General features: G+C 51.4%; 5 protein-coding genes across 5 annotated transcripts; 2 read left to right on the forward strand and 3 right to left on the reverse strand.

Moving 5' to 3' along the window:
* Positions 1 to 84: 84 nt before the first annotated feature.
* On the reverse strand, positions 85 to 1,931 carry JN550_001071 (uncharacterized protein; the record flags this gene model as incomplete). Its single annotated transcript, XM_049308997.1, has 2 exons — positions 85 to 1,651; positions 1,705 to 1,931. 2 exons carry the CDS (start codon positions 1,929 to 1,931, stop codon positions 85 to 87), a joined length of 1,794 nt encoding a protein of 597 aa, XP_049176977.1.
* Positions 1,932 to 2,572: 641 nt separating this feature from the next.
* On the forward strand, positions 2,573 to 4,294 carry JN550_001072 (uncharacterized protein; the record flags this gene model as incomplete). Its single annotated transcript, XM_049309008.1, has 3 exons — positions 2,573 to 2,683; positions 2,807 to 2,954; positions 3,036 to 4,294. 3 exons carry the CDS (start codon positions 2,573 to 2,575, stop codon positions 4,292 to 4,294), a joined length of 1,518 nt encoding a protein of 505 aa, XP_049176978.1.
* A 578-nt stretch (positions 4,295 to 4,872) lies between these two features.
* On the reverse strand, positions 4,873 to 7,017 carry JN550_001073 (uncharacterized protein; the record flags this gene model as incomplete). The annotated part of the gene is made up of 1 exon (XM_049309019.1): positions 4,873 to 7,017. One exon carries the CDS (start codon positions 7,015 to 7,017, stop codon positions 4,873 to 4,875), a length of 2,145 nt encoding a protein of 714 aa, XP_049176979.1.
* Positions 7,018 to 9,626: 2,609 nt separating this feature from the next.
* Positions 9,627 to 10,401, forward strand: JN550_001074 (uncharacterized protein; the record flags this gene model as incomplete). Its single annotated transcript, XM_049309031.1, has 3 exons — positions 9,627 to 9,768; positions 9,920 to 10,211; positions 10,260 to 10,401. 3 exons carry the CDS (start codon positions 9,627 to 9,629, stop codon positions 10,399 to 10,401), a joined length of 576 nt encoding a protein of 191 aa, XP_049176980.1.
* Positions 10,402 to 11,264: 863 nt separating this feature from the next.
* Positions 11,265 to 12,676, reverse strand: JN550_001075 (uncharacterized protein; the record flags this gene model as incomplete). Its single annotated transcript, XM_049309042.1, has 2 exons — positions 11,265 to 11,731; positions 11,785 to 12,676. 2 exons carry the CDS (start codon positions 12,674 to 12,676, stop codon positions 11,265 to 11,267), a joined length of 1,359 nt encoding a protein of 452 aa, XP_049176981.1.
* Positions 12,677 to 13,145: the final 469 nt, after the last annotated feature.

The raw sequence follows: 13,145 nt of genomic DNA on the forward strand, positions 1-13,145 counted from the left end.
AGCCCTGGACTGATGATAATGAAAGAATATAGATATAGTTAATCGTACTCCTTTGTGCTCGTCCCAAGAAGTCTGCAACTTCCATCAAATTGAGTCCAGGATGTCAAACGGGTTCGTCGACCTTGCCTGAGTTGATTTGCCGCCGTTACCGCGTGAGGCGTGTTGTTTAGCGTCTGCTTTGGATCCCTGCTTAGGCGGAATCTCAAATGAGTCGATGGGAATGCCCAAGACTTTGCATATGGCCGAGAGACATCGTGATTCCTGGAATTTACGCAAAAGTTTGATACTGTCCTCAACAGCAGGGTATTCGACAATACTCGGCAAACCAAGGAGGCGCCGGCGCAATTGCTGTTGAGTGTCTGAGACTTTCACCAGCGACAAGGCTATTCTTGCCTCCATTACTTGCCGGAGCATTCTCAGCGAGTATAGCGAAGCCTGGTATACTGCGGTGAAATGGATAATATCCCAAGAATACGTGCTTGCTCTTTTGCCTTTGTTGGGCTGCTGAACAGCTCCCTTCAACGCGTTCAAGGCTAGAGGATATCTCTCTTCTGATGACGAAGCTTGGATCTCCTGGAGCACCGCGAAAGCCAGCCACCTCAACTCAGGTGGCGTGACGTGAGATTCGATCTGGTCTAGAGTTGTCACCAACTGCTCGCACCACTCGTCCATTATCTCTGGTGCAGGTATTGTGGCCCGGCGTCCTCCTAACTCTGAGAGCAGCGTTCGATATTCGATGGTGGTGCTATGGGTCTCCTGGCCAGGTGGCTGAGCAAGGCCGTATGCCAGCTGCCGGATAGTCTGGCTAGATTCCCAGGCGCTCTTTCGCCGGTGGTCTTCGATTAGAACAGGGAGGAACATTGAGAGATGTTCTGGTCCCCGGGGCGTACGATCTGGTGCTGATACGCTGGCCGATTCGGAAAGTTGAATATTCAAGGACTGTATTGTCACTTCCGAGATCCGCGGGTCCAACGTGGATAGCACAGAGACAACTGGGTGGTCCGAAGGAATATACTCTTCTGGCATGTGATCTTGGAGGAATTTCTCGTATGCCATTTCCCGTGCCGGGTTGGTGAACATTTTTGACGCAGCGTGTTCAATCGCCTGATTGAAGCTGATCTTGTTGCTGCCGAGCTCGAAGGCAAGGCGGGAGAGTCCTCCGGACTTGTCGAGATCAAGACGAGCCTCGATGTCTCGAGGTGTGTACTCCTGTGCGCTTATGTCTTCCCTTCCATCCGCGGACTTTTCAAAAAGGTCCCAAAAGAACACTACAGATCCTTCCGGTCCAAGGTCTTCAATCAAGAGGTCTGAGTCTGCAGTCAGTACTATGCCCCCACTTTGCCTAACATCGTCAGCACAGAAGGCGTCAGCCTCGCCCGGCACAACTCGGACGACAGATTTCCAGTCTGGGGACTGCATCAAGGCCTCAACCGCAGCGGGTACCAGGAACGCATGCTTTGGCAGTGCTTGCGCGTCGCTTATCGGATGATGGAGGGCAAAACTTGAAGAAGGATCTACGTGAGCTGCCTTTACCCCTGTTGCCCGGTAGTGAGTGGTCAACTGTTGCATCTGCTGTGACTGAGTGACAAGACGTTTCCGTCTAATTTCCCACTTTCGGGGCGGTAGATAGCCGTCAAAGTAGATCCGCCGCCTATATGGAATGTTCAGAGCATGTTCCTTGGTTCGGGTGTTCAATAGACTCACACATGCACCCCACAGGCTCGCAGCCTGTCGAGCCAGTCGATGACAGCTTGAACAAGCTGCTGGTAGGATATGTGACCAAGGATCACACTCGCTCTAGTCTGGTTCGCCATGACAGTCTCCCAGACTCGGTGCACGAGGGCTGGCCCATCTACGACGACGCTTTTGCCCCTGAGCGTTGTGTCCACCGCATAGGGTTTGAGTGTTCTGGTGAGCCCGGGGATGCCCATCGTTGACGGAGTGGTTTTACGCAATTGCAACTATGTTTGGACATGAAATTGGGCACTGTACCAATGGACGCTTTGAGCGGTTTGGCGACGTCCAGTCCCAGACTTTTGGTTCTTGCCAATGTCAGATTTACTTGTCTCCGCGATACCTTCATAGACTGCTCTGGGTCTGGGTCACAGTTTTCAAGGGTTCGAGGCCCTAAGCTCATACGTACAAAGAAATGCAACGTACACGGACAAGTTGCCGCCGTGTCAGGACAATAGTCCGCTGTATGCACGTCCGGTTGAGTCCTGCACGAAAGAACAATGCACGAAATGAGCTCCTGAGGTGTAAGTCACATTGCTAGGTAGCTACCTACATATTGGATGTATCTGGAGACTTGCGCGGTGGGAGGTGCAGTGCACCAGAGCAAAACGTCCGCGGGGCTGCCAGACAGTAACTAGCGGCCCGCGGGCACCTGAGGCTCTGGGCAGAGGCTCCAGTTTTCCAGGGGCACTTGTCGAATTGGGTGGCCTGCGTTTTGGGGGTCATTTCAATTTCTAGAAGAGCTGACCTGCCGACCCACATTGCGCCTTGAAAGCCTTCGTCCCCCCGCCAAAACTTTTCTCGACTTTCATTCTTTTCTTCTCTGGCCCCTACCATCATGAGGAACACGCTGGTCTTCTCGGGCTCGTCGTGCCCGCTTCTCACCGGGAAGATATGTGAGAATCTCGGCATGGCTCCGGCCGAGGCCGAGCTGTCACAGTTCTCAAATGTACGTCCAATCCGAGGCATCCTGCTTGCTCGCCCAGATCGCCCGGCTGCCCGGTCGGCCAGAGCACTGTCCGATCCGTCAGACCGTCGATGAGGCATTGCCGCTGACTCTGAGGTGTCCCAGGGCGAGACGAGCGTCCGGATCTTGACCAGCGTTCGAGAGAAGGATGTCTTCGTTGTGCAGTCCGGCAGCCCCAAGATCAACGACACGATCATGGAGCTCCTGATCATGATCTCCGCGTGCAAGGGTGGTTCGGCCAACAAGATCACTGGTGAGTTGCATTGCCGGCGCCAAGCAGCTCTGCCAATCGCTCCCTGGATCAATGACTGACTGCGGCTCCTCTGCTGCATAGCTGTCCTGCCGTATTTCCCCTACAACCGACAGTCCAAGAAGAAGTCGCACCGTGGCGCCATCACTGCCCGCATGCTGTCCAACCTGATGCATGTGGCCGGTGTCAAGCATGTCATAACCGTTGACCTTCATGCTTCGCAGATGCAAGGCTTCTTCAAGTGTCCTGTGGACAATCTACATGCCGAGCCGCTGATCGCCCGTTGGGTTCGTCTGAACATCCCCCACTGGAAAGAGGCAGTCGTCGTTTCGAAGAACGCTGGAGGCACCAAGAGAGTCACGTCCCTGGCCGACGCTCTGAAGCTCAACTTTGGTATCGTCACGACTGATCGGAAACGTGCTACGGGCAACATGACTGCTAGCATGATCATGAATCACCTCGACGGGTTTCCAGCTGTGATCAACGGGCGCCCTTCGCAGCCTGCGCGGGTATTGTCGGAAGACACCGTTGTCCAAGAGGTCAATGGCTCGGCAAGGCCATCCCGCACCATAGCAGACTCGCAAGGATCTCCTCGGCGTGCTAACGGCCCGCCGCTGCGGACTAATGGTCTGTCGCGTACACCACGCCCAAATGCCAGACATCCATCATCTCAGGCCTCGCCTTTCGATGACATGCCCGAGGAAGAGGATGCTGAGACTCAGGATTACACTGATGAGCGTGCCCAGGTCGTCACCCAGGGTCGACTGGTCCAAGGCCACATTGTCCCTGACGACTATCCATCTGCACCGCAATCGGAGGCTGGCGGAGAAGGTAGCTCCCAGAACACTGAGGTGGAAGACCCCATGACCATGTCTCATGCCTCATCGTTCTTTGCACCCGAGCCACATGCTCTAGGTGGATCTGGCGATGCTGAGGCATCATCCGACGAGGAAGATGAGAAGCTCCAAGATCCTAAGCTTGAGCACATGATCACCCTGGTTGGTGATGTTAAGGACCGCCCGGTCCTTATTGTCGACGACATGATTGACAAGGCCGGCTCCTGGATTGCTGCCGCTGAGACAGTGGTTAAGAGAGGTCACGCCAAGAAGGTGTATTGCATTGCCACGCACGGCGTATTCGGAGGTGACTCGCTGGAACAACTCCAGGCATGCGAGTGCATCGACCAAATCATTGTTACCAACAGCTTCCCTATCAGTGAGCGCAAGGCCAAGAGCGCAAGTAAGTTGGTCATCCTGGACCTCTCATATTTGCTCTCGGAGGCCATCAGGAGAAATCACTATGGCGAATCCATTTCGCCGCTATTTGCACACATCGCAGACTAGAGGGCGTAGGCTCTTCGGCCACGGTCGAAGACACATCGAGCTGTAAAATGCGTTTCATGAGAATCACGAGGTTCGGTAGCGGTTCACTTGCATGGCGTTCTGGGGATCGAGTAGGAAGGTCCACGGCCAATGGGTCAGGCAGTAGATGTGAGGAACAAATCCAGATACCACATTCAACTGTTTTCGAGGTATGTTCTATGCAACCATGCATCTTCAGTGACCGCGCAAACCATGAATACCCCCCAACGGTGCTATCCTCGTGATAGCCTGGGCTCAAATCCCTCTAGGATGAGTCCAGAACGGAACGTTGGCAGATCAAACTTTGCTTCTAGAAGGCCCGTCACTTAGATCTCAGATCACGTTTTCACGATGGGTGATGGGCAAGAGAAATTATCAAACATCTAGCCATGCAATTTCATGTACGAGTCAATTGCCTGCGATATCTATCCTCATACCGCAGTCACTAAACGACTGGCATCAGATCTAAGTTTTAATGGCAGTATTCTAAATTGATAATGTTCGACCTCATTTAACACAACCTTGTCCTTCCAAAATATTTCAAGCTGTGACTTCTCCTCTCACGATGTCGGATGACTTCCCAAAAAGCTTCGCAAGCTCTCGACATCGCAACCATGAAGGCGCGGCACGGGGCCCGGTACCTCTCTCGTGAAATCATTTCGCCATGGGTGAAAGACTCCAGTCTTGCTGGAGTTGGCCTTGGGTGCGTAGGTGAACCTGGCAGTGGCCTCGGCTGTTACGCGAGGGTAGCGGAACTCAGATGGCGCAAACCGGTTGGGACACATGGGCTGGAAGTGATTGTCATCGACGAACTGCAGGAAGATGTGTCGTGAGTTGTAACTTCCGCGGACAGCAGTCTCGGTGATGGTCATGTTGTCGCCTCGGGTGAAGGCGATCACGCAGATGTTGTACAGGTCCGCCGTCACCTGCTGCATCAGCGCCGGGGTCCAGGCGTGGGCGAGGTGCAGCCCTTGGTACATGTTGGCGCGGAAGATCTGGCCGCCATCGGCCGTGCTCGCCGTTTTGAAGAACTTTTGGTTCAGCTCGTTGCTGTACAGATCATGGCGCGCGTGGCCCGGGGTCGAGAGGACGTGGTACGCGTACGACAGGTGCTCCGCCTTGACGAGGTCCCAGTGCTTGCCGCTGCCATACAGGTGGAAGGCGATGGAGCGCCAGTAGCAGTCGCCGTCGGGGCACGCCTTGTTGTCCGGCACGATGAACTCGACATCCTCGATCAGCGGAAAGCCCTTCATTAGCTTGAAGTTGTCTCTGGCCCAGGAGAGCTGGACCGAGCGCGCCTCGTCGTGGACGCGAGGGCAGCCCCATGATGTCTCCTCGAGGATCTTGGTAATTTGTTGGCCGGGGCGGCGGCGATGGGTCGAGCCCACGGCGCGAGAGTATGCATCCATTTGGAGCCGGTGACCAGCGGCCGGAGTTGGGTAAGAACCGATCTGAGACTGGCGGTCCTGATAGCGCAGCTGATCGTCGATGCTTCTGTGTGGCCCCTTGCCTAAGCCGTAGAAGTCGGCCGGCTCGACCTGGTAAGTGCCCTGGGAACTGTAGTCTCCCATGCTGTAGCCGTTGTCGAACGCTCCGTAGCCATCCTCGCCTTCGGTGTCATCGTCGTAAGTGTATCCTCCCTGACCAAAGGTGCCACCAACGTGGAAAGAACTGCGGGTGCTGGCGTCGAGGTTGTTTCTTTCCGCTGAGGGGACATCATCATCATCATCTGAATCGTCGATGCTGATGACGGAAGTAGGCGCAGCCGCAGTGGAAGGTTTGCGAGCAGGAACAGGGGCGGGTGCAGAGAAAGATGACATATGAATGGTACCTTTGTTGATCGACTGAGAACTGCCGCGGCGCGAGCTACCAGCAACAGAGGAGGCCACGGAGTCATTGCGAGTCATGATGCGAGCCTCGCGAAGCTTGTTCTTGACCGTCAAGACAGGTACCTTGTTTTCTGGCACAAACGGCTGCGTCATCTTGATGGCCTCCAGATCTTTCTTATAGAAGTCCTCCCAGGTAGGCTCAAGGGGGGGAAGGGGGGTGGCGATAGGGGTTGTCTGTGTCGCGCGACTCTCACAAATAGGAAGCGGCTCTGTCTGCGAAGCGCTGCTTGTGAGAGCAAGAGTTGTATCTTCGGTTTGCATTGCGTGGCTTGTAAGAGTAGCCACTGAGGCATCTGTCTGAACTGTGCTGCTTATGAGAATACCAGTCAGAGACTCGGTCTGCACCGTACTGTTTCTGAGACTGGCAACAGACGCATCAGTTTGGACTGGTCTGGTTTTTGTCTCAGAAGGCGACGTAAAGGGGATGGCTCTGTTATAGACAGACTGGCGGATTTCCCTCTCGAGAAAGTTGTGGATAGTGAGGGTGAGATTGTCGTTGTTCAGATGCTTGAGCCTGATGACAGAGTTGAAGACCGCCTCCTCGGCCACTTGTAGCTCGTCCTGGCGCTGTGCCTGATACTCGGCAAATGTGTCAGACGAGATGATGCGGCTGCTGTCGAACGGGCTCAGGGGGCTGACGGTAGGGGTCGACGGGACCGACACCTTACGAGTCGGGGCGGCGACCGGGGGTGGAAGTTCCAACTCATCCTCTTCGTCGTCAATGAACGGGTTGCGGCAGGCACGCTTGGGCTGGGCCGCTGAGATGTCAAGGCCAGCTTGACTAGCGCTGCGTTTGGTCGGCGTTGTAGTACGCATTGTGGCAGAGGTAAGTGAATGTTGGGTTAGAGATTGGGTTCTGGCAGTCGTAAAGTTAGCAGATGTTGGTATATTTGAATGAAAAGGATCAGTCATTGACACGATAAGACATGAAACAAGGAAACAAGAAATGGAAGGACTCTATCATGACCTTCGCATTGGTGAAAGTGGCACGATGGCGTTGAGTGAATGTCAATGAAGTAGGATGGCGTGTGATGTAAAATTATAATGGAGTGAGCAACTCAAGTTAGAATAATGGGGATTTGCAAGCGAGTGCTGTGAGTGAAAAAAGAAGCATAAGACTCTGTAGTCCGAATCGCTTTTTATTACCTGGTGAGTGGAATGAATATCGAGGCTCTGCTACATGCAAGCTCCTAGCACGGTGATCAAATATCGACGGAAATGGCGGGAAGTGAAGATTGGAAGTGAGTCGGATTCAGTATTTGGTGTCGAAACCAGACCAGCTGTCTCGAAACCAATAAGGTGACTTGCGGTTTAGACACACTCTGATGTAGGCTGTGTGATACTTGAGGGTGTCGTGAATGCCGTGAAGTCAGTTTGAACGCTCTTTATCAGCAAGACCGAAGAATTTCGTGCTGGCTGTTTGCTTAACACGAGTTTTGGGAGCCCAGAGTGTGGACAACAGGCGAAAAGGAAAGAACACTGTTCCGAAGTGACCCGCTGTGGCAATGGCGTAGAGATAGACGAGTATGTCCAAGAAGTCAACAAGTCAAATTCAGCTGCGATCCCAAATGAAGCTGAAAGTGATATTGGCTGCAGAGAGGAAGAAGAAAAGGCGAGAGATGGCAGCGGGCTCGGGTTGTTGAGATATTTCATAGAAACTGCCCGATTCTTCTCTACTGCCGATTCTTGCCATCTCTTAGAGTCCGAAGCATTAATCACAATCAATCGAGTCACCGCTGCAGAGCTTTCATTGTTCTCAATCATTTCAGTGTGACTATCCACCTAAACCTTGGAAACTACGATCGCGGGGTCTACAACTCAAAATCTCGTTCTGCTGATTGTGATGTCCCGTTGATTCAACTTACGGTTCGTTAACTGTGCTGGAAATTGTCTCAATTGGGATGGCACACACTGATGCAACTTTCAGTGACTTCTCTTGAGGCTACGAATGAAGAAGACATGCTTCAATTAAATTGTATCGCAGAATGCAGTACTGTTAAGCAAATTACCAACGGAGCTCATACGTCGGACATTAGAAAGATGGAGCCAACTCAGCAACAGAAGAGTTTTGAGTGGTTTCTCAACATCACATTTCGTTTTGGAATAAAATTAGAACTTCATTCGCGTACCTTTATCGCTTCATCAATTGACAACCGGTATTGAAACTTGGGCGGACATAGTAATGCACAATGGAGATGGGCCCGCGCTACACTTCGTTGAGTGAACTTGACGTTGTACAATCTCATGTGATTTGACTCTATCTATGGCGACCTACTCCATGAGTACAATACCATTTAGTTTCCTTTGTAACCATAAGACGACTTGCGACAAGCTGGTGAAACACTGACATCTGAAGGAGTGAATTTGCACGGCATACTTTGCTTCAAATTTCCATTAGGACAGTCAGCATGAGGCCCAGCATATATCACCTCTAAAATTGTATTATAAAGCGCGAGTAAATTTGATGCACGGCAGGGCCTTAGGCTTGCTAGAGATGCGATGAAGTACCGCACGGATGATGCTCTATACTCCATCCTATCCCTTCGTTGTAAGATGGGAAAAATTCGGTCTCTATTGGAATAGCCCCCCGTGTTGTATGGCTCCTGAACATACCTGACCTCACCTTACCATATAACTTTAAAAGTCTCATAACGATGAGCAGTCCCGGAAAGGAGCTTGGTTTGAAGGGAAGAATTCCAGGGCCTAGTTCCATGCATGTGATGACTGTGTTGCACATCTTTGATGATCGATATCAATTGTACAGTTAGGGCTAAGTAATCATTCGGTTTCAATTTTCGAACTGAAGTTATCAGATGGTTAAACTGAAAGCTGGTATTGCCTCTGGCTTTCAATTGCTTATATACCCATTTTAGACCAGAAGCAAGAAGTCAGGATACCTGACAAAGTCAGACAGACGCCTAGAACACGCAAGCACAGCGCCCTGAAACCCAGCTGTTTGACTCCAGTCCACCAGATACATGTATACTTGCCCCTTACAACTCTACCCGGGATTACTGCCTAGTAATGACTGCGCCTCGCATGTCAGCTTCCTTCATGTGGCGTCACCCTGCGCGGGTATCTTCGGCCAAGCAGTTCTATCGCCAGTCCTCTTCTATCCTCTGGTATTGGGATGTGGGACTTGACGTATAATATCCTCCAACTAGCATAAGCGACGACACCTACGAAGAACCATTCAGCGGTGCGGAAGCGCCCGGCCAGCTTTCCTCTCTGCGGACGCTACGATGCCGGACACTCGGTATATAGGGGTCATCCTAGCACTCTGTGCATCCGTGGCCATAGGCGCCAGCTATGTTACCATCAAGATTGGGCTCAAGGTTGGGCTCGAGGATGCTATTGAGCGCCATGGCTTCAATGGGGATGGCCATGAATACTGACGGAACTGGAACTGGTGGACGGGCATGTTAATGCACGCAGTGGGTGAGCTCTTCAACTTTACCGCCCACACGTTCGCCCCCGCCGTATTGGTTACACCTCTTGGGGAGCTGAGTGTGCTCACGGGTACCGCACTCGGTACATATTTCTTGAAAAAGCGGCTTAATGTCGTCGGTAAGTTAGGTTGCGCTACGTGCCTGGTCAGCTCTGTTTTGATTGTCGCTAATGCGCTGCCGGATAAAGAACCTGGATCGATCGATGAGATGCTCAAATTTGCTGTTCAACTCGGTGTGTATGGTCTACTGGGTGACTGACTGGCTGATAGGTTTCCTTGCCTTCTGCATCTTCACCGCAGTCTATTGCTTGTTCATGATATACAAGGTCTGTCCTCACTACGGCAACGCTAAACCTCTTTATTATTTGTCAATGGGTGCCGAAACCGGGGCTGTATCCATAATGGCACTGAAGGCCTTCGGCATCGCCGTTAAGTTGACAATTGCCGGCACCAACCAATTTCTTCACATCTCAAACTACATGTTTGGCATTTTCGCCGCTGGAAGTATCATCGTGCAGATGAAATGCTTCAATAAGGCACTCAGCGTTTATCCGCAGTCCATGTAAGCACTGATCCCGACTGCCAGTTTTATCGCTAATGCCGTGACCAGTGTCAGTCCCGTCTACTACGTCACCTTCACGTCCGCCGTGCTCGTAGCTTCTTTTATCCTCTTTCAAGGATTCAATGTGGCAGACAATGCCAAATTAATTCCATTGCTTGACGGCTTTCTTGTTACATTTTCTGGTGCATAACTGCTTAATTTCAACGACAGCGATCTCGAGCCCATCGACCTGTCCCAGCAATGTGAACTGGTGAATGGAGTAAGCTCCTCGCAGACGAGAATTAGTTTACAGAGCTCGCGCAGCCGAGCAGCGATACCTAAGGAGGCGCAGATAGAAACCAGACATTTGCACCAAGCCGCAGGGGCTCCTTGATAGGTGCTAAGTTTTCAAACGGGTGGCGGAAACAGGTTTGCCATTTGCACCTTTTTCTGGGATTCATATGTGATCTGCTAATTATGTCTCTCTTTACTTGACTCTGCAGTGTTCCTGTCCATTAAATTTCACACTTCGTCCAAGAAAATTTTGTCAACGCAGCTAAAAACTGTATTTGATGCAATCTGATTACTATTCCGCACAGCCAAGTATTCACGGGGAATGCCGACTTGATGAGTATCTTGTCGTATGGTGTGGAAGTATTATGTAATAATTACAACACTTGCTTCAGAAATCGTGGCGTAAGTGCTACCACCAGTCACAAGAGACATATATCTAAGGTATTATAAGCAGAGGCATACGGAGGATCATCGAACATTGGTAGGCTGCCGCACGCGGTGCTGCAACGTTAGAGTCCAATCGGTCGGCTATCAGACAGCCTAGCACTTTCTATTCAGAGCAGTAAAAAGTTTATCTCAAAATAAACCATGAGATGCCTGACCCAGTTTGGTACTCTCAAGAATTGAGAGACCCCGTTGAGTTTTGTTAGGGTTTACCTTGTCAGGGCTCAGTGGCTTGGCCTTACCAGAACACTAGGGAGGCATTCTCTTGTGATGAAACCTACTCGCGCTCACATTAAAAGCTCCATGAGTCTGCTCATCTTTCTGTCTATAGTACACTCATAATTTTGACTTGTGTTCGTCTGTCGATTGGCTTTTTGTATCTATGCCGCCCACGTCCTTGATACCTGTCTCGGGCTGCATGTTTGGGTCCCGAATTACGACCCCATTACCCTGCCCTGGATACTCAAGTTCTCTCATGGGCTCCGGCGGCTGGTCTTTCACTGCTTCTTGAAGAAGATGCCTCACATCACCAGCGCAACCGAACGCCAGACTCCAGCCCGCGCCTCCATGGCCATAGGAGTGCACGATTCGACTGATTTTCCCGGCTGGAGTATGGCGAAGCTCGCGCTCGACACGGATATTCTTCCCGCGAAAAGGGCGTAATCCCAGTGCAAGGGGATATTTTGCGTCATAACGTGCGTTCTTTAGATCAGGCAGGAAGGCCTCACAGTTCGACCTCATGCGTTTTATGACTGCGTCATGAATGGTGAGATTTAAATCACTTTTCCCTGGCTGAGCAATGCCTGCATTGAATGGTTAACAATCAGGCTGTGAACGTAAAAGTGGGCGAGCATACCTCCAAGATAAAGCACGTCGTTATTCCGTGGAACAATGAAGACCATCTCATTATTCACTGCAACATCTGCCGTGATCACAAGCGCAGCCTCGACCTTTGGAAAATCCTTGCCGTCATTAATCACCCGAATCATTGCGCCACGTATTGGATAGCAGCTGTCATCGCCAGCCAACTTATCACTTGCAAGCCCGGCACAATTGACAATGGCATCTACGCCAAACCGGTGACGCAATGAGTCCTCAATGAAAAGCAAGTCCGCTTGTAGCTCCTCGGTTACAAGGATTGCCCCCTTGGCCTTTACGAGCTCCATCAGCCACTCCATAGCGACGTCGGTATCGATTACAGGAGAAAGAATTTCGTAAGCATCCTTGCACCCATAGAGTGGATCTACTCGACGCTTCTCAACGAGGCTCGACTTCCGACAAAAGCCTCTTACGCCAGATTTCATGAGTTCATTCATCTTCTGCAGGTCTTCCGGGCTCTCCTCAAGTGGGCGAGGAAAGAAGAAGTCTGTTGGCCTCATGCGTATTCCGCTCTTCTTTCCACCAATAAGCGTGCCTTCAAGTTGTCTCCAGATGTGGTATGAAGCCATGGCCCAGGGCTTGGAGTGCTGTAGAGAGATTTTGTCTGTGTGCTGGCCGCAGGCCGCAGGGGGATATTCCCATAGTGCACCCGCGATCTGAGAGGTCAAGCGTTGGGCCTCAGTCCAAGACGCCCATTCTTTGGCCAGTATTGTAACATGATGGCCGGCGTCGAGGAGAGCCCAGGCAGTGGTGAGACCAATAACACCACCACCGATAACCAGGATGTGGTGGGACCTCTCGTTGGGAGGGATCAGTGGCGAGAAACTGGGGCTGATGTCCTCATACAGCTGAAGTGGTGTCGAAATCATGGCTGGTGCGCCGCACGAAGAGTCGGTACGGGAGAAGACAAATCAAATAAACAGTAGTATACCCAGATTGGCTGGCGAAACTCGCTGAGTAGAAACTTCCTGGGGAAGATAACTGCATTTAAACTAACTGAAAAGCCAGGGAGTAAAAGGACAGCGACTAAGTACATTTTCCCTCATCCAGAAAGCTTCCCCTCTTGATCTTTCCTCTCCGCCTCCATAATACTCCTTGTAGAATTGAGAACATACGATAGCCTCTTACGACTCATACAAGCATTTGTGTCGTATAAAAGTCGGATTCGGCCTGGGTCAAACGTTGATCAAACGTTGGATTAGGCTTGGACCAAATCACGACCAATGTAGTCACGACCTGCATTAGCGCAAAGCTTAAACTCAGTAGATGTAGTCAGGTGTAGTTATCCATTTACGTTAGCGATCTTCGTCAATTGTTCGCTGCAACAAATTTCAATAA

Source organism: Neoarthrinium moseri (genome assembly GCF_022829205.1).
Source record: "Neoarthrinium moseri strain CBS 164.80 chromosome Unknown scaffold2_Wmoseri_CBS_16480, whole genome shotgun sequence".
Lineage (NCBI taxonomy): Eukaryota > Fungi > Ascomycota > Sordariomycetes > Amphisphaeriales > Apiosporaceae > Neoarthrinium > Neoarthrinium moseri.